General features: G+C 47.9%; 1 protein-coding gene across 2 annotated transcripts; it reads left to right on the top strand.

Annotated features, from left to right (window-relative positions):
• The first annotated feature begins 8792 nt into the window (after nucleotides 1-8792).
• On the top strand, nucleotides 8793-22865 carry LOC144152828 (uncharacterized). Of its 2 annotated transcripts, none has more exons than XM_077684309.1 (4): nucleotides 8793-9087; nucleotides 9215-9371; nucleotides 13527-13566; nucleotides 21108-22865. In XM_077684309.1, the coding sequence occupies exons 1-4, from the start codon at nucleotides 8854-8856 to the stop codon at nucleotides 21829-21831; spliced, it is 1155 nt and encodes a 384-aa protein (XP_077540435.1). In that variant the 5' UTR covers nucleotides 8793-8853; the 3' UTR covers nucleotides 21832-22865. The 2 variants fall into 2 exon arrangements, with proteins under 2 accessions (XP_077540435.1, XP_077540436.1); XM_077684310.1 differs by having other exon boundaries at nucleotides 8794-9087; nucleotides 9215-9365.
• Nucleotides 22866-23477: the final 612 nt, after the last annotated feature.

Here is a 23477-nt window from a genome sequence, read left to right as displayed (position 1 = left end):
TTCTCAATGCAGATAACGCTCATACGGGCTGTGTGTACAAATATCACTCATTCCCGTATTCGGGCAAATCAACCTTCATTTTATGTTTGCACGCGCACTTTCATCTCATTTTAATTCTTTGTCCCGGCCTCCACCGACGCCCTCTTCGCCCCTGTCTTGAGGTTTCAGTCTCCCACAGATTTCGTTTGCAGTCATATTTTCAGTTACCCCTGGAAACCTCACAGGCCTCCGAAGCGTCACCGCATCGACACATTCACCATGAGCTCATACAACCTCTCTAATGCGCAACAAAAAGCCAGCCGAAAAAGCGCTGAGAACACAATGACCAGTATCGTTGGCGTCTGTCGCCACCATCGAGGAACAAGCATCGCCACCCGCCGCGGTGGCTCAGTGGCTAGGGCGTTGCGCTGCTGAGCACGAGGTCGCGGGTTCGATTCCCGGCCGCGGCGGCCGCTTTTCTGATGGAGGCGAAAAGCAAAAACGCCCGTGTGTACGAGATTTCGGCGCACGTTAAAGATCCCCAGGTGGTCAAAATTAATCCGGAGCCCTCCACTACGGCGCGCCTCATCGCCTGCGTTGCGTCGGCGCGTTAAACCCTACAATCAAATCAATCAAACAAGCATCGCTGGCTACACCCTTCCGCGCGTCGCGGTCACACCCACGGAGCCCCCTCTCCAGGCTTCGCCTTCGGTCGCCCCATCGGCAAGGAAAAAATTGGCTGGTTTGGAGAGCTGCGACAGTCGTCTTCAATTTTCCGACGTCCAGTTTACACAACGGAGATGCACAAGTGACATCCCCCTCTCTCTCCCAAGGGGGCTCGTGGTAGCCGGCGGTGCTCAGTTCCCCCGACACCGAATGCAACGAAGACCAGATTGACAGAGAAAATAATTGAAAGGGATAGCACATGCGCTCAAGTCTCTGGGACCGTACTGCACCCAGCCAGGGTTCTGTGGAAGACGATCACGCTTTCATTGTTTTTCTGGGAAAACCAAGATGTCGCGAATTTAATTAAGCGCACAACGGGCGGAGAGCCGCACCTTTGCTGTCTTGCCAGCAGAAAGGCCGATAATTTGTATGGGAGTATTGAAAGACGTGTTTTTCTGTGCGACTGCGTCGAAGGGGCCTAAGAGACGTCGATGTTTCTCTTGTAACGCCGGCGAAATGTCATTTGTCACGGGTAGTTACCACTTTAGAGCGTGCAAAGAGCGGGTGCGTACTGGTCCCACTAGCTGCGAGGTCATTACAGGTTTCCCCGGCTGGCCGGACGGAGAGAATTCCACACGAACTTCCCCGGGGGGGGCGACGCCCCCACCGGGGAAGCTTTGTGGGGGCACGCGCCCCGTTGCCCCCACGTAGTTGACGCCTATGCCCTACGCGACGCATTTACTCGAGTGACGAGTCCCCCCTCGTGGGGAGATGGGCCCAATGTTTTTTTGCTCCATGTTCAACTACGACGATCGCTGAGTTGAATTTGTAGATTCCGCGCGTCGTTCGCAAGAAATGTAAAGCAGGCAATCGTGAAGCGTTTACTGCCTTCGGAAACAGTTCGCGCACCACGGCGGCCGCGCCTGCCAGCTCGGCACACTCAGCGGCTCGAACCGGCGCAGAGCCGCAGACTACTGGTAGAGTGAACACTCTACTACTGGTGGAGGTCATTGGTCCAGACCGGCAGCGGCGACGTTTGTAGATGCCCCCGGCAGCCCCGGCGGCCGTTCTTTTTGGCTTCGTGCCGCGAACGACGCATGCGGCTAAAAGGAGGAAATTGTTCCACGTTTTGATTGGCTCCTGAAACCACTGTCAGTTGGGGACAAAAGTTAAAGACATTTAGGGAATTTGTTGTTGCAGCGAGCAGGGTTGATGTGGCTTCGCGCGTCGCCTCCTAGGGAATTCCAGTGCCGGCGCATGGCCAGTGTCTAGCAGCAGACGACGCAAGAAACGGCTGGAACTGACGCTTCCTTTTGTAATTACTTCAATTTTTACGGATGTCTTGCTGAACCATTTGCTTTAATGCGGAGCGTACCTGCCTGAACGTGTCCATGGTGTCGCCCCGAGTTTGTCCTGCACTGGTTCCTTTATTCTCATAAACTTAAAAATTTCTCCTCTGTGTGGCCCTAATATTACTGCTGCCCCGCACCAACCAATCATCAAACTTGGAGGACGACTTCATTATTTCTCCGACACTTATACCTCTGCGTTTAAGTTTCTGCATCTTTCAAGAACGATGAGAAAATCAGAGAAATTCCGTTCACGGCTGCGAGATTTCCTATAAGCGCGCGTGTACCCGGGAGGAGTTATCGCAATAGCAGTTTTACTTGCGCAGTGTGCCACATTTAAACTAAAAAGAAACGTAGGATAAGATACTGCCCCTTCAAGTCAGTTTCCAGATGTGGTCATTCCAAAATGCACATTTATTGGCAACAGATGGTAGCGTAGCTTATTTAGTGGCTCCAAGTCTAAACAAATTTGTTATTGCAGGATGCTTGATTGCTACGACACTAGCCCTTTGTAGTAACCGATGTAAAGCAAGCATTAGATTGCTTCCAACCTACAGGCTTCAAGAGCAGATGTGAAGGCCAGTATTAAAATATGCAAAATCTTTAGAACCTGCTGTTGTAAGTGAACCTGCAGTGTAGCATCTCAATCTTTAATAATGTCTTTTTGTGAAGACCTTTAACATGTTCCTCGGACAAATGACTTATAACTTTTTAACTTGAGAGGTACAACTTGAAATGGTTGTGAATGTTGGCTACCAGGCAGTTCGGTTAAACTGCAGCATAAATACCAGATAAGTGACCAGGGGACGATGACGTGCAAGTGCTTGTGTATTGTACTCCATGTTATTTCCACGTTCCTGCACAATGTAAAAGGAATATACCAAATGAAGGAGACAGTTTTTAGTTTCATTTATTCCCAGTTTCACGGCCATAGAAGATGACAGATATCAGAGGTGCTCAGCACAAACGTTGTAGGTGCATCCAGATGCTTGTTGAGACCTCTGTCACTGAAAAGTAAAAAAGAAATAGCATTTTGAAAACTGGTCAAGCACTACATATGTTTCCTTAGGAGCCTCCCATTCACAATTCAAATGAACAAACAGCTTAAACACAGTACACTATTATTGTGTTTCTTGCGTGTATGTTTTTCAGTATGCGTGTGGACATTGACACTTCTGCTGTATCTTTTTTCCTTTATTTTTTCTTGTACGCACGTGGCAGAATTCTTACGTTATTATTCTTCGTTTAATCTGCTCAGGTACCACACCCCTCATTAATGCCCGTGGGGCCATAAGGGTATCTTGAATAAATAAACATAGAGCACCAAATACATGGTGCTACATCTACAAATTAAAGTTCCTGTAGCAGTTCAAAATTTATAAAATAAATAATAAAATGGCACATTTCCACACACTTCCTAATACAAATAAAAACACGGCCAACTCCAGCTTTCCTCAAAATGTTGTATACCAGTCTCCTTGAACCAGGCAATAATACTGTAAACATCTTGAAAACAATTTTATTTGCACGTAAATTGCAGGCAGCTTAACTTAGGTGTCGCAGAAGCTGTCGTGCAACAATGACTTACTTGCTCGTCTCTATTTTTCTGACCTTGCCCTTCTACAAACAAGTCACATCCTACAGTCGCCATGAGGTTGGTCGACCTGTTAACGTGTTACAAAAAAGAAAGCTATTGTATTGTGCTTATTTCGAACACTATTTTAAAGTTCTTACTCTCACTCCTGTGACACCTAAGGCTGATTCAGCTGGAGAGCACCCCTATGTGGGCAGCAAATTCTATAGTGGTCCGAAGTGGCAAAGATGGAGATTGCTTCACCTTTGCACGATAATGCATTAATCACGACTAAGTTAAGTTAGGTGTCCTCGACATTTCAGAGAAGTGCCGAGCAAAAATAGTTTTGAAGAACAACTCAGAAATACTGATGGCCAGAAATGGGCGGCCAGAATGCTACGGTCTCTCTTACCTCCAAACTAAAAACAAGTAAAAAATACCTTAAAGGAGTAGCACCACTATTAAACGTTCATAGCATGATTAGCGTCTACTTAAAGGAGTATTTCAAATATCAAAGCTGAGATAACTATGCAAAAAGTTTCCTTTGTAGCTGCAGATTTTAGTAGCAACCATTCAGTATAGGGTAACATATTTTAAATCAATTTTAATATTTGCATGCACAAGAAAGCTCCGAATGAATACCCTTTCGATACTGGCATAAGCAAGATACGTGGAGTGCCTCGCCATGCAGTTCGCCCCAAACTGCCGACATTAGGGCTCCAGTGACTTAGCCAACACACTGGCTGCTGATGGTGCACGCTGCACTGCCTTGTGAATCATGTCACAGTTTTGGGACTGATATCGTGCGGCCGTGGCCAGCTTGGGCCACTCTAGGGCGCGCATCCAGTCTGACCATGATGCAATGAGAATAGCGACATCAAGAGTGCCATTCTCTCATGGCGGCCGCCTTGGTGTTCGTTTTGTCCAAGCCGAAACTGAAACAAAACTACTAGGCTCAAAATTATTATATACCCTGAGGTCGACTATCCAATGTTTTATTCTATGATTCCTGGGCAGGTAGGCACCCATAGCAATGGGAAAAATGTAACACGAAAATTTCATACCAGTACTTTTTTAGAATATTTACATAGACACATGAACTGCGTGCTAGTGGCCCTTTCTGCCAGTTGTTGCCCCCATCTGTCCACCATTGCTCAGCTGAGCATGAAAGACTGGTACAATAAAGTGTCAAGATTTGACAAGTTTGCAAGCTCAGTGATTCACGCTGAACTTTTTGTGATCTTTCTTTACAATGATTTAACCTATAACCACTCCTCCCTGGCTTGGCTCATGTACAGTCATGGACAATTCAAATTCGAACCGTGGAGCGCATGGCCGAAGATACTGGTGCCGTCACCTGGCAGCGGCCGTGGGAAACGCACGGACGTGCGCAGTTGAGATGACGGGAGCGAGGCTGCGTGTCCCAGTGCGATATGTTGCCCCCTCCTCGCTCGCATGCTTGCCTTGTCACCATGCCGTAAGAGCGCTGCAAGCACTGCATGTACTACCGCCGCTGCAGCTGAGGGTGTTGGTCGCGTTGAGAGCAATGCGGCACGTAATTGCTTGCGGGTGTGGCCAGTGCTTGCGTGGGAAATGCATGCACACTCTCGCAAAGCATACTGTTGAGCTCATCATGCTTTCTTGAAGAAAACCAGCGCGCATAAATGGAGACAAAAATAAATGCATGCCGCCTAACTTCTGATGGCACCGCATTGTTTTGTGTTCGTGGTGCAGTGGCTTGGGAATTGAACAATGAGCTGGCCACCAACAAGAATGCGCCTTCGTGCAACGGAGTCCAGGCTGAGTCACTTGGCAGATTCAGTGCTTGTAGCAAATAGATATACCACAAGAATTCATATCCAATCATATACATTAACTGCAAGCATTGTGTGGGCTGGGAAAATCACTGGCAGAATTCTAATATTCACAAAAATTAAGAAGATATGCAGGTCCAACCATTCTATAGGCCAGTTGCTCTTGCACATCAATTTTGGCGGCCCGATTTTTTTCGTTTTTTTTGGCAGGCACCTCACTTCTTGTAGAAATCCGCGGAGCGGGCATTGCTGAGCATGGTGTAGGCGTTACCCGGGTGTCCATCGTTATTTGATCAAGTTACTGCCTTCCATATGCAAAGCTATGTCGGCAATGTGACGCCGGCACACATGGGGAGCAGGCGGTCGTGTTAGCCGAGCACACAGTCACCGCAGATACTATCTCGTGCCGCATCGCTAACAATTGTTTTCAGTGCTCTGGCGGCATGGTGACAAGGCAAGCATGCGAGCGAGGAGGGGGCAACATATCGCAGTGGGACACGCAGCCTCACTCCCGTCATCTCAACTGCGCATGTCCGCGCATTTTCCAGGGCCGCTGCCAGGTGACGACACCAGTATCTTCGTCAGTGCGCTCCGCGGTTCAGCATTTGAATTGTCCATGACTGTACAATGCTTAAGCTTCACGCACATACTGTACTTGGTACAGTTTCATTTACTAAAACGAAGCTTCCAGCCTCTCCCTGATGTGTCTGTAGTCCACCCAAAATGCACAGCAGGAAAACCAACTTTTTCTGATGACGATCGTGGGTGAAGTGAAAAAACATTAAAACGCCTCCCGTGATCTGAACTGAACCTAGGTCCCTCGTGTTATGAAGCTGAAGTCTATCCCATTGCGCCATTGCAGCACAGTCGAAGCAATTTGGATTTGCATGGACATGGAGAATTACACAGAAAATGCACACCTCCATCTAACAACAACGGTTGTACGCTACGGAAGGTCATTGATTGCCTGCATCAGTAAAGCTCTAGAGAGCCCAACTGCAGTGCAGCAGACCATCCCGATAAGGAACAGGTGCTCAGTACTGGGCTGGTTAATTTGGTGTTGGACTTTATTTTGCAAAGCTTCACGTCCCCCATTTTTGTCGTTTCAGCAGATGGGCAGTTGTTTTTTTATTATTAAGTCTTCCCGTCAGTAACTAGGCCACAGCTACATATTTGCTTGTCATACTACCAGGATGGTCTGCGAGCACACGAAGTCTGCCTGCAGCTAATTTCGAGTGTACCACAAAAACAGCCACTTGTGGAGGCATTCACCTGTTTTCCATGGGTACCCAGAAAGTACGTAGACAAAGGCTTGCCCTCCAGGCCCTGCACCAACATCGTAGGGGCCAGGTCCAAGCACTTCTTTTTTTCCACTGGAAGCCCTCCTATGTAGATGCTGCAGGAACAGGATTAAATGCTGTGTCAGCACAACTTAAAGTTGGGTAGGCTAATAATACATCTTTGAAAAACAAAATGCGTAAAAGATGGCGACGTGGAATAAGATCACACAGGACAACCCACTACAAGAAAAAGAACACACAGCGCATCGTCCTGTGTGTTATCTGCAAAAGCAAAAGTCATAAATCTCTGCTGCATTGTTAATAACAAGGATAATCAGAGGAAAGGGAGAAATGAGTGCGGTGTTAACCATGCGCAGCCTTTAGTTCGTTGTGCGATTGGCATGATTTACAGTATTCCGTTGTCATGTAAGTCCGTGTATATGGGCCAGACAGGACGCTGTCTAAGTGTCCATCTCAGGGAGCGTTTGTTTACGATCACGAATTCAACGGGTGCAAATCTTCCTGCGCATTATAAAAAGTGTGGGTGTCGTTCTTTGTTTGATGAGACTGTGATGTTGCACAGGCATAATGATCAGATTGTTAGGGAACGGCTTCTTTATCGATGAACATAGTAACAAGTGTGTCAGCAAATCGTCTATAACTCTACACGGGCAGGACCATGCGCTAATCAGCACCATATTTCTTCAATCTATTAATTCTTTCTTATATAAACTTCATGTTTTTCTACAAAACGGCAGTTGCCAGTAAGTGCTTGTGTGTGTCCCTCCTGCCTGTACACGTTATTTGTGCGCTTTCAAATTTTCAATGGCTTTATGCCCTGCCACATACCATTTGTCCCATACGCAGCTTCTTCCATTCACTTTCAATGTACACTTTACTGACAGTTGCTCCTGGTGCCTCCTCATAAAGGGCCCAAAATGTTGCATAACCTTCACAGCCCTTCGGATGATTTGATTCTGCCGCCGTGATTTGGTCTTCCTTTCTCTCTCCCTCTTCCGTCTTTTTTGGCTCACGGTTTCACGTTTTTTTGTTTTTTTTTTTTTTCCTCTTTGGCCGCGATATACTTACGTTCTCTGTACAGAAGTCCCGCAACGCAACTTCACTGCCCGAAGAGCTAGAACGTTGATGCGTGCACACGGCATACTCGCGAGATTAACGCTATCAAACACATGCATACTTACGATCGAGGCACTGCACTACAAACAGCCAGGACAGCGCTTCGGGGAGCACACGCCACCGGTTCGATCAAACTTGAGCAATGTTATGGGCTCCTGCACAAAAGGAACAATGAAACGCTTGAAACTGCGGCCGGAGTGTGAAAGGACATAGCATCGTAATTTGAATTTAGCGTGTGCTGCATACTTGGGTGAGAAACAGGGAGTGGGAAAAGAATCCACACGTACGTTGGATACACGAAGCAGGTGTTGGTTTGCGCGCCAACGTCTGGTTTGTCGTTTTCCATTGTGTCTGTTCCTCGCCCAAGCATGCAGCGCACGCTAAATGTGATTCAAGATTATACAAAAATCGTTAACATCCCAATACGATCGGGAATGAGAATGACAGCTAGGAGGCCGAGCTAGGTGGCCGCGTAAGCAAGAATTCACGCAGCTTTAGGGTTCACAGCACAGTAGTATAAACACAAAAACTACAACAAACATAAAATAACGATGTTACTGACCTTGCTGGGAAAATGAGCGCATAGATGCCCTCTTTTCCGCGCTCTTCCGTGTCTGTGACAGCAAACGCCGGAGACCGGCATGGTTGATCTACGCTGAGCCAGAGTCCTTCAATCTGGCTGAGCTCAGGTACAGGAGGCGATGGCTCAGGCTGCAAGACTCTCTTGAAATGACGCAGTAGGTATGTCGGATACGGAGATCGCACCAATACAAGCATTCACGGTATATTCACGCATCTGCAGCTTCATTTGGTAGCAATCAACACAAACACACTCTGGGTACTGACAGCGCAAATCGTTCACCCAGGGAAATGCTGCGCCTACTTCAGCGTTGTCCCTAGGCGCACAAAAACAAGTCAAGTGACGTCACGATTTGATCACGTGACCCAAGGATTTCTTTCCTCCTTTTAGCCGCTCCGGCGAACGACGAGCGGCGCGGAGGTCGCGCGCAGCTGGCCCACAGAACAGGAGCCTGCACCAGTCTGTCCGCAACAAAATGGCCTCATCCGCGCCCGATGGTGGCGGTCGCGTGTTTTGGACAGACCAAGCGACTTTGACTGTGTTGAACCTCATCAGAGACCTTAACTTTGTTCACGTGCTGCAGTCCAAACGGCAGCGCAACCAGCAAACATTTATTACTATCGAAGAGCACCTGTCACCGCTCGGCTACGACTGGTCGTGGCAGCAGATAAGGTGCCACTGGAAAAACTTGAAATCGCGCTATAATCATGTGAGTAATATCTGTGGCAACTAAAATATCCGCTGCCTGCATTTCTTGCTTGCTGTTTACCCAACCGTCCGCACGATCTCCAAGTCAATGCGGGGGTGCTTTTCGCGCTTGCTTTTGCTGGCGTCAGGAGCGGCGGATTCTGCGTCCGGGTCAAAAATCGACATGGAAGTATTACAGCGCCATGGAAGGCCTACTTAAGCATCGACCCGGACTCCAGGATGTTGCGAACGCTCGAATCGAGGACTCCGACAATTCGTCCGGAGCCGAGAACTCGCCCGGTGAGCGTATGTTGACATGCTTTTCAACTACGAGCAACTGACGTTCAGTCGCAAATGCATTGCTGTATGGGTCCGTATATGGGTGAAAATCAAGCGTTGGACGGAGGCCCGTCTGGTCTGGGAAACGCATGACACCAATTGAAAACTGACACCGACCACGAGGGCTTATAAAAACGAAAAAAGACGTTTCGACTGACACCGACCACGAGTGTTTATGAAAACGAAAAAAGACGTTTCGGCTCCCGAACCGAAACGTCTTTTTTCGTTTTTATAAACACTCATGGTCGGTGTCAGTTTTTAATTGGTGTCACGGGTCCGTATGGGGGCACGGAAAAGCCTTTTAAGGGCGTTATAAGTGTCAAAAGTGCTCATGTCGAGGCAGTTTTCGATCACGTAGTTCTCTGATCGCTGAATCAGTGAATCCAAATCTGTGAGAACTAAAGTGACCATATTCCTCAGGCCCTAAAGTGAAACGGGGGTAAGGAAGAACGTGGCACATGGCTTAAATTACAAATTGCACTTTGTATGCCGGCACCTGCACCATGCGGCCTTTCTGGTCCTCCAGGTTTTTTCCCGGCCAGTAACTGACACTTCCTGCTTGAATTAATTGCCCCCAACAGTTCTTCATTTTCGGTGATGTATGTGTAGTACCACACGCACTTCACGTGCGGATTCACCTCCATTGCTTTTAGTGTGGTCAAATGAAGGTGTGTCTTCTCTGCAGTCCACATGTTATTCATCCAAGAAAACTACCTTTCCACGGGTGCGTTTTTGCCTGGCAAGCACATGGGGTACTCGACGATTGCCTTGATATTGTTGCAATGCTTGAAGTGCTGAAGCACGTTCACCCACTGTTCCTCAAACGCTGTCTGCTGAACGGCGTGTTGGTACACTGTAACTTCAAGAAAAGAGCTCAGACGTTGGGACTAAGGGTTGCTTGCTTAGTCCTATCATCTGCACTATTTCCTTCCAAAAACGGTTTCATCTGGCTCTTCCATTCCTCCAGCTTTTTATTTGTGACACTGGGCTTGATACCTGCCCTCGTAGTTTTTGCCAAATGTGGGACGATACAGCGTCCCACAAGCGGGCTGCCGGGACAGCAGGACTACAGCCGCAAAACCGGGACATGTCCCTCCGAAATCAGGATGTCTCGTCACTTTAGTCAGAAAGCCTGCATAAAGCGGTCACACCTTGTAGCTTGCCTAGCAGAAACTCCTGAAAGTGTTGTGCAAGTACTTGCCAAGATAAGTGGTTTGCACACCACTTCATGCGCAGGAACGTAAGCTGCTGAAAAACGTCTTGTTTGCGGGATACACGGAGCTACTATTGACATACCCTCCAGAAGTTGAAGACTTGGTGCTACTTCACCTGCAAAGGTTATCCAACAAACTACACGTACCTCGGCTTCCAGTTAGTTGTAGTGTAATACAGAGCTCGGAATATAAGTGGAAAGCCGTCTGCCCGTTAGCAAGCATCCTGGGCTCCTTCCTCCTTGGGGGATACGCCCTTGCTGCTCTTTTTTTTTTTTTTTTTTCTTTTCATTCATCGACATTCATATGAAGCATTCAGTTCTTCTGTTGGTACGTCTTAAAGATTTCTTTTTTGTGCCCTCAGCTGGTGCATTGCGTTCAATGCAACTTGGTTAACACTGTTTAGACACAAATTTTTCTCTCTGTTTACCCACTAGTTATTTGTTTAAACTTGACGTGCAGCTAGGCGTTGCACTGCACTTCACCTCTGAACTTCCACACTGATGCAACGGGTCTTCTTGCTCATAGACGTAAATGAGAAATATCGCAGAGGGTAAATAAACACCACAATTTCACTCACCCTGGAATAGCTGACGGTAGGAAAGACAGTTGTTCAAAAAGGTCATACTTCTATACCAGACTGGTCTGGCTGTGCTTGTACTCATTTTGAGTACAGGTGCGTTGAGCCATAGAATGTCACACAGCCATATTCTTTGTGTGTATTTATTTATTTTGGTGCCTTCTCGTAAATCAGCTCTCTGTATTACCATGAAGTTGCAAGCTGTTTTTGCGTTATCCTCCTCACCCTGTTGTCATCTGCTGCTGGGGCGCACAGTGCAGTGCATATGTGTCAGTCCTGTGACTGCTTGATAGAGTTTCACACAAGTCGTTTTTGTATCAAACACTTCACCCAAAATGAATGAATGAATGAAAGCTTTATTCTATATATCTTTTGCCGGTATAGATCCCCTCTGTTCAGGGAACCTCTAGGTTGCCTGTCGTGGCTTCCTAGGCGGCGGCATGTGGGCCAAGTTGAGTCCTTGTCGGGGGCTTGTTGATGTCCCTTGCAACAGTGGCGTTCCAGGATTTGCTTGGGGTAAGCGGCGAGGGCGGTTTGGTCTTCACGCGACGAGAGTCCCACAATGGTTTCTTGCCCTGGTCCCTTGTTGCAGTTGCCGAGTAGGTGACACTGGTCCAGCACTCCCAGGCATTTCGAGCACTGTGGGAGTGTTCTTCCGTGGTAAAGGGCCATTCATGCTGGGGTTAGGAGGGTACCCGTTTTGCGCCTGCCTCACTAAGACCTGTTCTTCTTTGGTTAGGTGTGTGTGTGGTTTAGGGTAAGCTTCCGGGCTGTGTCGTAGATCTTTCAGTGTGATGGGTTTTGGTGGGATGCGATCTCCCTGGGGCTCGGTGCGGTCCCAGGGAGCCCAGAGTGCAATTTCGTGGGCGAGTCGGTTTGCTCTTTTACTGTCCTGCGTCCCAACATGACCACGTACCCATAGTAAGTCTAATCGTTCCTCATATCTTTTCATAAAGTGTGCGTGCTGTGGGTGTATTCGATTGTATAGGATGCGTGAACATGCTTGTTGGGAACGGCTCCTGGGCCTAGTCAAGCTGCAGCTTATAGCCCAGGAGGCCGTCCAGCGGTTGATCTGGAGAATAAATGAAAAATGAAATGAAATGAATCAGTGCAGATGTTTAGAGGTTTCGGGGGGGTGGATGGATGGCTTGCCCAATGGGGCTTGTGCCACCTATTCACTCAGTCCCTAAGCACGGTCTGCACTGCAATGAATGGCGTTGTCATTTTGTTCCTTTTTTCTTCTCCCGTTTTTGAGCAAGTCACCCACAAGCTTTCTAGACAACTTTTCTAATGGAGGTGCATGTGCTGCCCTCATGTGATAATCTCGCACCAAACCAATAACAACAATTTTGTTGCTACTCATACAGTTGAGACATGAAGTGTGACCTCATTCTGGCCTGGGAGCGGTGATAATTGCGATTAATTTGGCCTGCCGACACTTTTAGGTGGCACCACATGCAAAGAAGCATCTGCTACAAATCCATGAAATGTTCTGGTGCTTCCGGCTTGTGGAGCATTTCTGCTTGTTCCAGGCAATGGCGACCAAAGGGGGCCTTCCCACGAAGTAAAACCAGGTGGCCGATGCGCTAACAAAACTTGCGGCTAATCACAAAGATAGCATGCATGGCCTGTCGTCATTACACAGGTGATATTTTTATGGAAAAGCAATTTAGAAGTATGTTCTTCTCTTCTTTATTGTTAGCCTAGTTCTTTAGCGGCAGCCATAGGTATGACTGAAAGGCCAAAAGACAAGTAGACCATAGGACTCGTGCCCCTGGGTTATGAAGCACAGCACTCCCAGCAGAGGATGCAGCCGAGAAACTTCTGCCCCATGAGTTGTGGTACAGGCGTTCTTGGCGGATCTCTCTTTTCCTCCACGCATAAAGCCAGCGCTTTCTTTCACGTTGCTGCCCCCGGGGCCTGTTCAGTGCGACAGCCGCTGCAGGCCGCTGCGGCTGGCAGCAGGCTGCACCTGCGGCAGAGGGCAGCTGATGCTTTGCAGTGCAGTGCCGTGGTTGCCAGCAATGATCCCGTTGGCTGGGCAGCCTGAACATTGTTGGTGGAGCTACAAAATGTTTTACCAGTGCTTCTTAATGTTGTCGCCAGAAGAGTCGGTGAACGGTGTTTGAGGTGGTGTTATTTAATTGGTACTAGAAAATGTACGCTTGACGAATTTCATTATCGGTTTGTTTAAGCACTGGCGTCCCAATGTGCAGTTACAGGCACTTTGCTTAAACAAAGCTTCATTATGCTGGCCTACAATCTGTAGGCAAGTGTGTTGATTCCAAGTATCGTTTACTGAATGTCTGTGTTTCTTCCCCTTCATTCCAGGATCCTGCAACCACAGGATTTCCACCCAGACCAGCAGCGAGTAAGTGCACTCGTTTTTTAGTTGCAGGGTGGTGGCAAGCAGACTCTTTAAAAGAAACGCGAAATTGTTTTCCCAATGCTTAAAACATTTTAAGAATAAAGGAGGTAAATTAGTGTTCTTTGGCCTCTAAAAATTTAAACTAAAAATAAATTTATAATTTTCACGTGAAACAGTGCAATGCTTTTTTCTTTTTTTCTCTCTCTCTCTCTCTCCATGGGTTAAAGTTGAACAAGGGGGGAAAGGAAGTGGTAGCTAGCTTTTAGACAACACTACCTATGGCTTCAGAGGGCACGGCGGGACGACCGCAGACGCAACAATGACCCCTCTTGCCCTTTTTGTACAGGTTCGTTCAAAATACGATTTCCGTGTGTCTCAGTGGTTCAAGATGCTTGTGGTGTTATTTTGCTTTTGTTAGCGGGGGGTGTGGAAAGCGACCTGGGGCCTCCCGACAGAGCCACGACACTTATAAATGACATGCAAACAGTTCTTCAGGAGTCCATAGAAAAAATTGCCTCCTCACAGTTGGTGTTGGAAGAAACAATGAATGCGCGTCTCGCCGAGCTGAATAACACGCTTAAAGTTATTGCACAGCATGCAGAAGAAATCAGCGACTTGAAATTGGAAGTTTGTTCTCTGAAAAAGCTGGTGCACGAACAACAAGTAAAACTAGATGACCTTGAGGATAGCAGTCGACGCTGCAATCTGATGATCTTTGGCATTCCCAAAACCCCATATGAGATCCATTTCACAGAACACGTAGTCGATAAAATTTTTTGTGAAAAACTGGATGTTGTAACGAAAACTGTCGAAAGAGTGCACAGAGTAGGTAAGAAATAAGCAGATGAGCCCTGTCCTGTTATACGCAACTTTTTCGACTAAAATTAAAAGAGTGTCCGTGCTTCGAGACTGCTAAAAACTAAAAGGAACAAAATTGTCGATTAACCGTGACTTTAGCAAAAATACTTTCACAAAACACTCAAAGCTGTGGTAGTATGGCAAACAGTTTAAATATCAGGGGTGTAAAGTAACACTGGACTATGACCGCCTTCTTGTGGACGACACTACCTATGTGTGGGACGAGGGTAAATCATGTGCTATCCTATTCCATGAGCCCGAATCCTACAATCATGGGCTGTCCAGCAGGTCTTGGACGCTCTCGAAAGGCAGAAGCCGAGCGAAAACGACGGGGAGGCGCCTTCATGGGCGACGAACCGCAGGAGTAGCAGAAGCTGACACCGAGTGGAGGACCCCGCCAGGATGATGGAGAGGCCTGGTTGCCTCCATCCATCCATCAGCCAGTGCAGTCCCAAGCTGTCAGTCCAAATCTTCAACCAGTCCCTCTTGATGCAATACCAAACCGCTGCAAATAATTCTGAGGAATGCTAGAAGTCTGGTCAGTAGATGTAAAGAGCTCGAGGAAGTTATATTTCTTAATGATCCCCACATTCTAGCAGTAACCGAAACATGGCTCTCATCGAGCATCCTAGGCTCTGAAATTATCCCATCGACACACAAATTAGTTAGACGAGGTCGTCTCGGGTGGGGCGGAGGAGTGGCACTGATGCTAAAAAATGAAGTCGACTCCGTTCGACTCCCGAGCACAAAAGCATGTCATGTCAAATCGATTATCATTAGTTATCTGCCATTCTTAGCGTCGTTTGCCAGCCACCCAGAAGCCCATCAAGTTATATGGCACCTCTAAATGCCGTTAGGGATCAAGAAGACACTTGTAATGTAGCTGGGGAGAAGGACAATCCCCCTGGGGCTGTGAGCCGGTGAGATGGACTGGGGAGGAGGAAGACGGAGGCGGAGATCGCGGCACTCAATGGCTCGGACGTGCGAGTAAACCAGAGCTGTGTCCTCATTAAGGGATGTGTTCTTGTGAATAGTTGCCCGTAGCAATGCGTACCTAGAGCGCATGCTCCACCCAAACGACAAATCAATATTGGCTGGCGATTTTAACCTGCCATGCATCGACTGGAACGAGATGTCAATTTCTGGCAATCAGGACACGGAGAGTGTACGTCTGCTCCTTGATGCTGCACTTTTTTCAATTTAGAGCAGCTAGTGAAAATTCCCACTCGTTTCACAGAAACAGTGCTATCAACGCTTGACCTAATATTTACTCATTTTTCCGGAAACTCTTCCATAACTACGTCCAAGGGTATTTTAGATAGCAAGCTCATCCAGTTGTCATTAAATGTGCCTAAAAAAAAAAGAAAACTCATCCTGTCCATACATTCCCCGATTTTTCAGCGGCAGATCCCCACGGGGGGCATCTGTTAAAGCAGATGTTTGTGTATACTGTGCGACACCACGGACCCCGAGCACCCACGTGTAGCCGTGCGTGGCAGCGCCGTGTCCAGCGAAAAGAGGATCCTGGTGGTTGAGCCGACGCAGAGTGCTTGGACCTTTAAGGCCCCTTGGCGAAGGCAACACACCACTTTGGCCTCCGCTTCTCATAGACGGCACCTCCGGTCTGAGCCAGCCGGGGGGAACCGGCAGTCGTCTTTTCCTGTCCTCCCCTTCATCTAACAACTCTCCTGCCATCTCATTGCTTCTCAGCTTCTGTTTTTCCTGGCGGCTAGGGTTAACCTTGTGTGGCGAACAACCCTGAGGTCAGCCGTATTTGGTCATAGTCGTGGTGTACAACTGGCGTGGGCAGGACTTGTCGTGAGTTCCTGTCCCGTCCTCTTGTTGTGCTCCATGGTGGGCGGCTGGCACCATGGCCGAACAGATTTCTCATTTTATGGCTTCCTTTTTTCGATCAACTGATCCCTCTCGTAAAAGAGGGGGCACCAATGTAACCACGAAATTTTGCACGAGAAATGTCAACTTTCCACGCTCCCATGTGGTGCACAGTAACGACCCCGACAAAACTGCCCGACTTGTGTCGCCATTTGTAGTTGCAAAACGCTAACAGCCACCATTGGTGAGGGCTACGAGATCAAGAAGCTAGCCAATGGAGTCCTCCTCCTAGAACTACTCTACAAACATCAGTGTGATGAACTGCCACAGCTAACGTCTTTTGGAGAGATCTGTGTAACTGTCAGCGAGCCCCGATCACTCAATGCAGTCCGTGGGGTCATCTCAGGTGACGACCGCAAGTGCTTGTCCGAGGAGGAGCGTCTCGAAGGGCTCAAAGAACAAAATGTCGCAAACGTCTACAGAATCAAAATCAAACGGGAGAACAAAGAAATTGAGACTAAGCACATCGTCCTCACCTTCGCATCAAGCATCCTTCCAGAATCTGTAGAGGTGGGTTACACAAAGATGAAACTTAGACCCTGCATACCAAACCCACGCCGATGCTACAAAGGCCAACACTACGGCCACGGCTCTCTGAGCTGCCGGGGCCAAGAGACATGCGCCAAATGTGCCTCCAACGAACACCTTGCCGAGAACTGCGCAACTGAACAACAACTCTGTGTGAACTGCAAGGGCAACCACGCAGCATACTCCCGTGCTTGCCCGGCATGGAAAAAAGAAAAATAATCACACCCAAAGTGACGGAGAACCGAACGTTTCACGAGGCGAGGAGGCGCGTCTCACCGGCGCATGCGCGATCCTACTCCGTTGTGGTGCAACAGGGCGCAGTGCGCCTCGGTTTTCACAGCGGAGTCTTGTGCCATTGCTGTGGCTGTAGAAAGAATAAGGAAGGAAAGCATTCCGAAAAGTGTTATCTACACAGGCTCGCTCAGCACGATCACAGCCCTGCATTACAAAAATGCAGCTCAGCCCATAAGAGGAGACATAATGCACAATTTAGTGACCGCAAAAACACAGGGACAAGAAATTAAGTTGTTTTGAGTTCCTGGCCATGTTGGGATGAATGGTAATGAGAGAGCCGATTCATATGCTGCACAGGCTGGTAGCAAAACAGTAACACATGTACGTATTCCTCATAGCGACTGTATGAAATTGATACGGAGTAAACTGAGAGAAACATGGCAGTCCTCATGGGATAACGAAACAAACAACAAACTTCACATTGTTAAACCCACTATAGCAGAGTGGGAATCAAGCAAACATGAACGCTTCACAGAAGTTATTTTATGTCGTCTCCACATTGGACATACACATCTGACACATAACTTTCTTCTTATGAAGGAAGATAAACCAAGATGTGAGGAATGCGACCAAGAGCTAACAGTAAACCACATGTTACTCTCATGTACGAAATTTGAGGTCCTGAGAGGAAAGCATTTGAGGCTGTTCTATGATACCTTCCATTTCACCCCAGTCTACTTTTAGGAGAAAACGCACTTGTTAAAATTTCCTCCATTTTTAGTTTTATAAAAGAAGCAGGGCTTCTAAACAAGCTGTAAGACTGTAACGTGCTGTAACAATCAGTTATTACCCACAAAATACACAAAACCTTCTGTTTGGTGCATGATAGCCTAAGTTGCTTATGTGCCATAAAACACAACAGAACACTTTTCAGCGGCAGATGATGAAGCCAGCCTAGACAGCTTGCATTTAGTCTTGATGAATTTCAGCTTGGTGGTGACATTTCATATCTTTGGGACAGATTTAAAACACTCGTCACGTCATGTATTTCTTCATATGTTCAATTGCGCTAAAAGAAAATTAGGCACCACAACCCTTGGATCACACGACAGATAATTCAGCTAAAACGCAAAGCGAGGATACAAAATTCTGAACTCCGCACCCTGAAGGACGACCGGCTCGTCAAGTTGCGCAGTGCACGTAGTACGTTTTACAGCCAAACCCTTTCAACATTCCTGAAGGAATGGCTCCAGAAATTTTGGCTCTTTTTATCAGACATAAGCGGCAGACCAAGCAACTCAAGATTGATGGGAAAACTACCACTGTCCCCAAAGAGAGTGCAAACAGATTTAATTCCATGTTTTTCCAGTCTTTCTCGCAACTTGCATCCCTCGGTACCCAGAACGAAGAATCATGCGCATCATCAACACACATTCCAATTCCTGATGTGGTATTACACCGAGACAGTATATGCGCGCTTCTTTTAAATGCAAGGAAATCTTGTGGCGCTGATGACATCCCAAACATCTTTCTTCAACGATATTCTGAAATACTGTTGCACTATTTTTATGTACTTTTTGGGGCATCGCTCAATCAGAGCGATTTGCCACATGACTGGTTGACGGCGAAGGTGATTCCTATACCCAGATCAGGTGACCTATTAGATGCAAAAAGACTGTAGGCCGATTTCATTGATTAGTACCTGCTGCAAAATACTCAAACATGTAATATCAAGCCATATATCAAAGCACCTTGAAGATAACTTTTTGTTGAGTACCAGCATAAATTTAGGCGTATGCATCTACATTAACACTACTAGTAACTGTCATTCATGACTTTGCAGCCACAATCGATAATCACCAACAAATAGATGCAATATTTTCAGATTTGTCAAAGGCATTCAACCGGGTGCTGCACAATTTACCTGTGGCTAGGCTTACAGAGATTGGTTTACCCGACATTATGATTCGTTGGCTGAAGGCTTACCTTGAACACCATTCCCAGTCTGTTGGATGTGATGGTGTTAGGCCAGATAGTCTATGCGTCTAATCAGGAGTGCCACAGGGCTCAGTGTTGGGACCCTTGTTGTTCCTAGAGTACGTTAATGATATGGTGACAACATGAAGGTCAACTTGTTTGCAGATGATTGCGTTGTTTACTCTACTATCAAGAGTGGTTCTTGTCAGGCTGCATTGAGTGAAAGTGTTTGTAAGCTCGTGGACTGGCGTGATAAGAGGCGAATGGAAATTAATTTTTCAAAGTCAGTTTCGATGGTTGTTACCACGAAGAAAAATCCGCTTATTCACACTTATGTTACTAAAAACCGTGCTCTCGAAGTTGTAACGTCTGTCAAATACTTGGACTTCCTAATTACCTGAAAGGGAATGTGCATATCGATAATATCTGCAACAAAGCCTTTAAGAAGCTATGCTTACTGAGAAGAAAACTGAAAGGATCTCCTTCTAATATTAAATTAGAAGCTTATCGCACCTTGATTCTCCCAGTCTTCGAGTACGCGTCAATAGTTTGGGATTCGTTTCATGCCAACAATATTACCAAGGTTGAGTGTATCCAACCTCTTGCTGCACAGTTCATTTTGTCAAATTACAGGACATTGTCATCGGTAACAAAGATGATAAAGATTCTCGATTTGCCACCACTTCAACTTCACCGGCAAGTCGCCCGCCTCAAATTTCTCTATCTACTGTACGACAACAAAACTGGCCTGTCACGCGAAGATTATCTACTTCCCGCACCACAAAGATCATCTAGAATCGATCACTGCAGAACCATACGACCGTAATTTGCCTGCACCAAAATATTTCCGAAGGCTCATTTTCCTAACACCATAGAGCAATAAAACTGCTTGCCCGTATCAATTATGGTATGTGCAAGTGTTGGTGTGTTTGAACATGCCTTGTATAATCACGTTTTGTAACCCTCTCCTGTTTGGGCAGCACTGCTGCTTGCAATATTTCTAAATAAATAAGTAAAAACAAAAACGGAAACATGCAGCCCAGTTTGAAACCTCAGCGTGTGCTCAGGAAGGGCACATTTGTACATGGGCTAGGGTACTTCTTGCGCATAGGAACGTATCGTAAAACTCCAAGGTCGGGTGCCAAAGCATTCTATTGCCCGCAGCAGGCTCGGCAGCCGTTGTGAGCTCTGCTCGCTCAAGGTGAGTTTCTTGCAAGGAACAGCGGCGAAGGATGCCCCACTGACACACCAGCCGAGGTCTGGCATCCAAACGCATTGCAAATTCTCTACGCACAGGGCCTCCTCTACCTGTTGGCCTCCTCATGTTTGTCGTGAAGCTGCACAGTCGACTGCAGTTGGTTGGTTCATTTTAAGGCTGTTCAGTTTATTCAATCAGTCGGTTACAGAGTACAGTGAACTGTACATTTGTCACACATGTGAGGGGCAAGGTTGGCAAAAAGACAATTTAATGCCTGGCAACAAAGTGCCGTAACCTGTCCCACTCAATTTTATTTGGCATCTTCGTTCATATGCCGTGCATTAATTGTACAGTAGTACAGTAGGGGGTCGTCCGTTAAATAGAGAAGTAACACTCAAACGACAATGCAGTAAAAGAAAATGTCAGTTTAACAGCACACAGCAGCAAGTTCTCTTGGGAGTTGAGGTATGTGTAGGGTCATCCATATGCAGAGTAACGAATAAAAACAGGAAAAGAGGAAGAAGAAATCTGCTTGTGTGTTCTTCAAACAGCATTCTAAGGAATGCTGGGCTTGGATAAGACTGCATTTAAAAATAACCAGTGGATGCACTTTGCACGATGCAACTGTGACATCACCGGCAGCAATAGGGAAGGCCAGCAACACTCCCAGAATTGTGAGGGGCTCCATCACCAAGGGGGTTTTTTCACAAGCTGTGAGCACTGCACACTGCAGTGGAAGCTGAACACGTGCTTTGTGGTGTCACCACCCCGTCCCACTCATTGAATTGCAGTCTTGAGCTCCATTGCCTCGTTTGCTTTTTCTTGTCCAAATGTTTGGTGGTCGGGTTGTTCACAGGTCGAACGAGCCAAGTGGCGCCGAGTTCATCGTGCCAACACTGCAAGGTCCCGGCAGCAGCAGCGCGAACAGCTTTGTGCAGCAGGTGGAACTGGCCACTCGGGAAGCGGGCGTGCAAGTCAAGAAAGAAGTGGAAAGCGATGAGGTGGCATCGGCCGCCACGGACAACTTCTGCGGAGGCGGGGAAGCGGGGGCGGCTTCCAGCAGGGCCTCTCCTGGGCCCCCCACGGAGCCGGCCGTGGCCTCCCCTCCGGAGGCGGTGCGTCCCGGCGGCAGGTGCGCCAGGAGGCGGTACGTCTTCTCGTCGTGCGGCAGCCCGGGCCTGGCCGAGCGGAAAGCGAAGCTGGAGCTGGACGTCTTGGCCGCGACCAAGCGCAAGATGGTGGCCGAGCAGCTGCGGGCAGAGGCGGAGCAGAGCCGGGCAGTGGCCGAGACGCTGCTCCTGGCCGAGTCCCTGAGGAAGTGCGAGGAGGAGAAGAAGCGGGCAATGGCAGAGACCATGTTCCTGGTCCAGGAGCGGATACGGTCGGAGGAAGAGACGCGCAGAGCTGCGGCCGTGGCCGCCCTTCGGGCCGAGGAGAAGCGCAAGGCCGCCGCAGAGGCGGACCTGTTTGTCGAGCACAAGCGCTACTTCGCACAGCAAAGGAAGACGGAGCTGGTCAAGCGGCAGATGCTGGTGCTCGAGCTGCAAAAGTTGCGGCGTGAGCTGAAGCTGGGGCCTTGAGCCGTGCGTGAGCAGCGTGTAGTGTGCCTGTTCTAGTTGGAAGAAGTGGGCTCCAGCCACGGCTGTGCATTCTTTTGCGGTTCGTTAGGGGAGGAGAGGAGGCACGGGACCAAGTGGCGGGGGGCGCCTGTGGGCCAGCAGTTGGCAGGCGAGAGGGGGAGGACTGGAGATCTAATTAAGCAACGATTACCGACAGCCACAGATCCACTGAAGCAGGGGTCGGCAACCTGCGGGCCACATGCCGTGTCACTTCCTACCTGACGGCCGATATGGCACTTCTGACCTCAAATGGTGTTGGACAGGAGCAAAGAAAGATTGTCCCCCATCTTAGCGCTTATAGCCACCCCCTTCACCCCCTTTCTTTGCACAACCCCCTCTGCCTTGGTTTGCCATCCGGCCCCCGCCATGTCATGCGACTTGGCCTCTGGAGGTTGAATGTAGGAGATGTTGTAATAGGGAAACCTGAAAAAATGTTCTTGGAGTACTCCACGACCTTACAGTTATCCCTAGTCTCAAAAAACACCAAGGAACATGGGAAATTGACAGTAATGCCAACACCCAGAAAGCCCTGCCTTCAGCCTAAGCCAATATAATATAAGAAGAGGTGAATGGTTACAACTGTCTTGGATGGTGCTGATCCCATAGAGTTTCTCACTAGCTCACCTGGAGTGGAATCTGGCGCTAGTGCCAACGCCATTCTGCGAAAGCGCTCCGTATCTCCATGGGTGCCGCCACAGTACAGTGGACTTCGGCTGCAAGTGCGATGTGGTGTGGCCAGCAGCGGCTTCGTGGCTACACAAATTGCGTTTTGTTTAAAACGTTGCTGCCGAAAGTGCCACCAGTAATAAATTATACTTTGTGTAAAAATACCGAGAAATCAATTTTGCGGTTAGAACGAAAAGAAAGCAGGCGTCTCGAATTTGATTCACACCGCCAGGTAACAGTGGGCCGTCCCAGATGTATTTATCAATTATGTTTTTGTTTTGTTTTTTTGGTAACATGTAGCTTAAAATAAAATATTACATTGTCTTAAACTGTGTTCTTGCTTCCTCTCAATATATATTGTCTGCTACGCGCTTTGGCAGGCGAAACAGACGCAATAGCTAGAGATGCAAGAGTGATGCCTTCATGTTGTGTTAATTTGTTTTGCCCAACAGAGGCGAAGCCTGTTACTGCAGGTAAGTCTTCAAGCACATGCGCAAAGCGCGATTAAATTGTATAAATGCGTCGGCTTGTCAAGTCGCCATGTATGTCGCCTCATTGCACCGGCCTGAGGCAGTGCATGCTTCGATTGATTGATTGATTGATTGATTGTGGGGTTTAACGCGCCGACACAACGCAGGCGATGAGGCGCGCCGTAGTGGAGGGCTCCGGACTAATTTTGACCACCTGGGGATCTTTATCGTGCGCCGAAATCTCGTTCACACGGGCGTTTTTGCTTTTCGCCTCCATCAGAAAAGCGGCCGCCGCGGCCGGGAATCGAACCCGCGACCTCGTGCTCAGCAGCGCAAGCAGTGCATGCTTCAAGGGGGTAACCGCATGCAGCGACGGTGACGCGACTATTGTAACTCAGTGGGTACAGCAAATGGATAGTGTGGGTGGCAAGCGAAAAAATTTGATACAGAACACCGTCACCATCGCTTGCT

The sequence above is a fragment of the Haemaphysalis longicornis genome, unplaced genomic scaffold (genome assembly GCF_048455015.1).
Source record: "Haemaphysalis longicornis isolate Haplotype H1 unplaced genomic scaffold, Haemaphysalis longicornis Haplotype H1 scaffold_9, whole genome shotgun sequence".
NCBI lineage: Eukaryota > Metazoa > Arthropoda > Arachnida > Ixodida > Ixodidae > Haemaphysalis > Haemaphysalis longicornis.
This window is presented reverse-complemented; position numbering and strand designations above follow the sequence as displayed.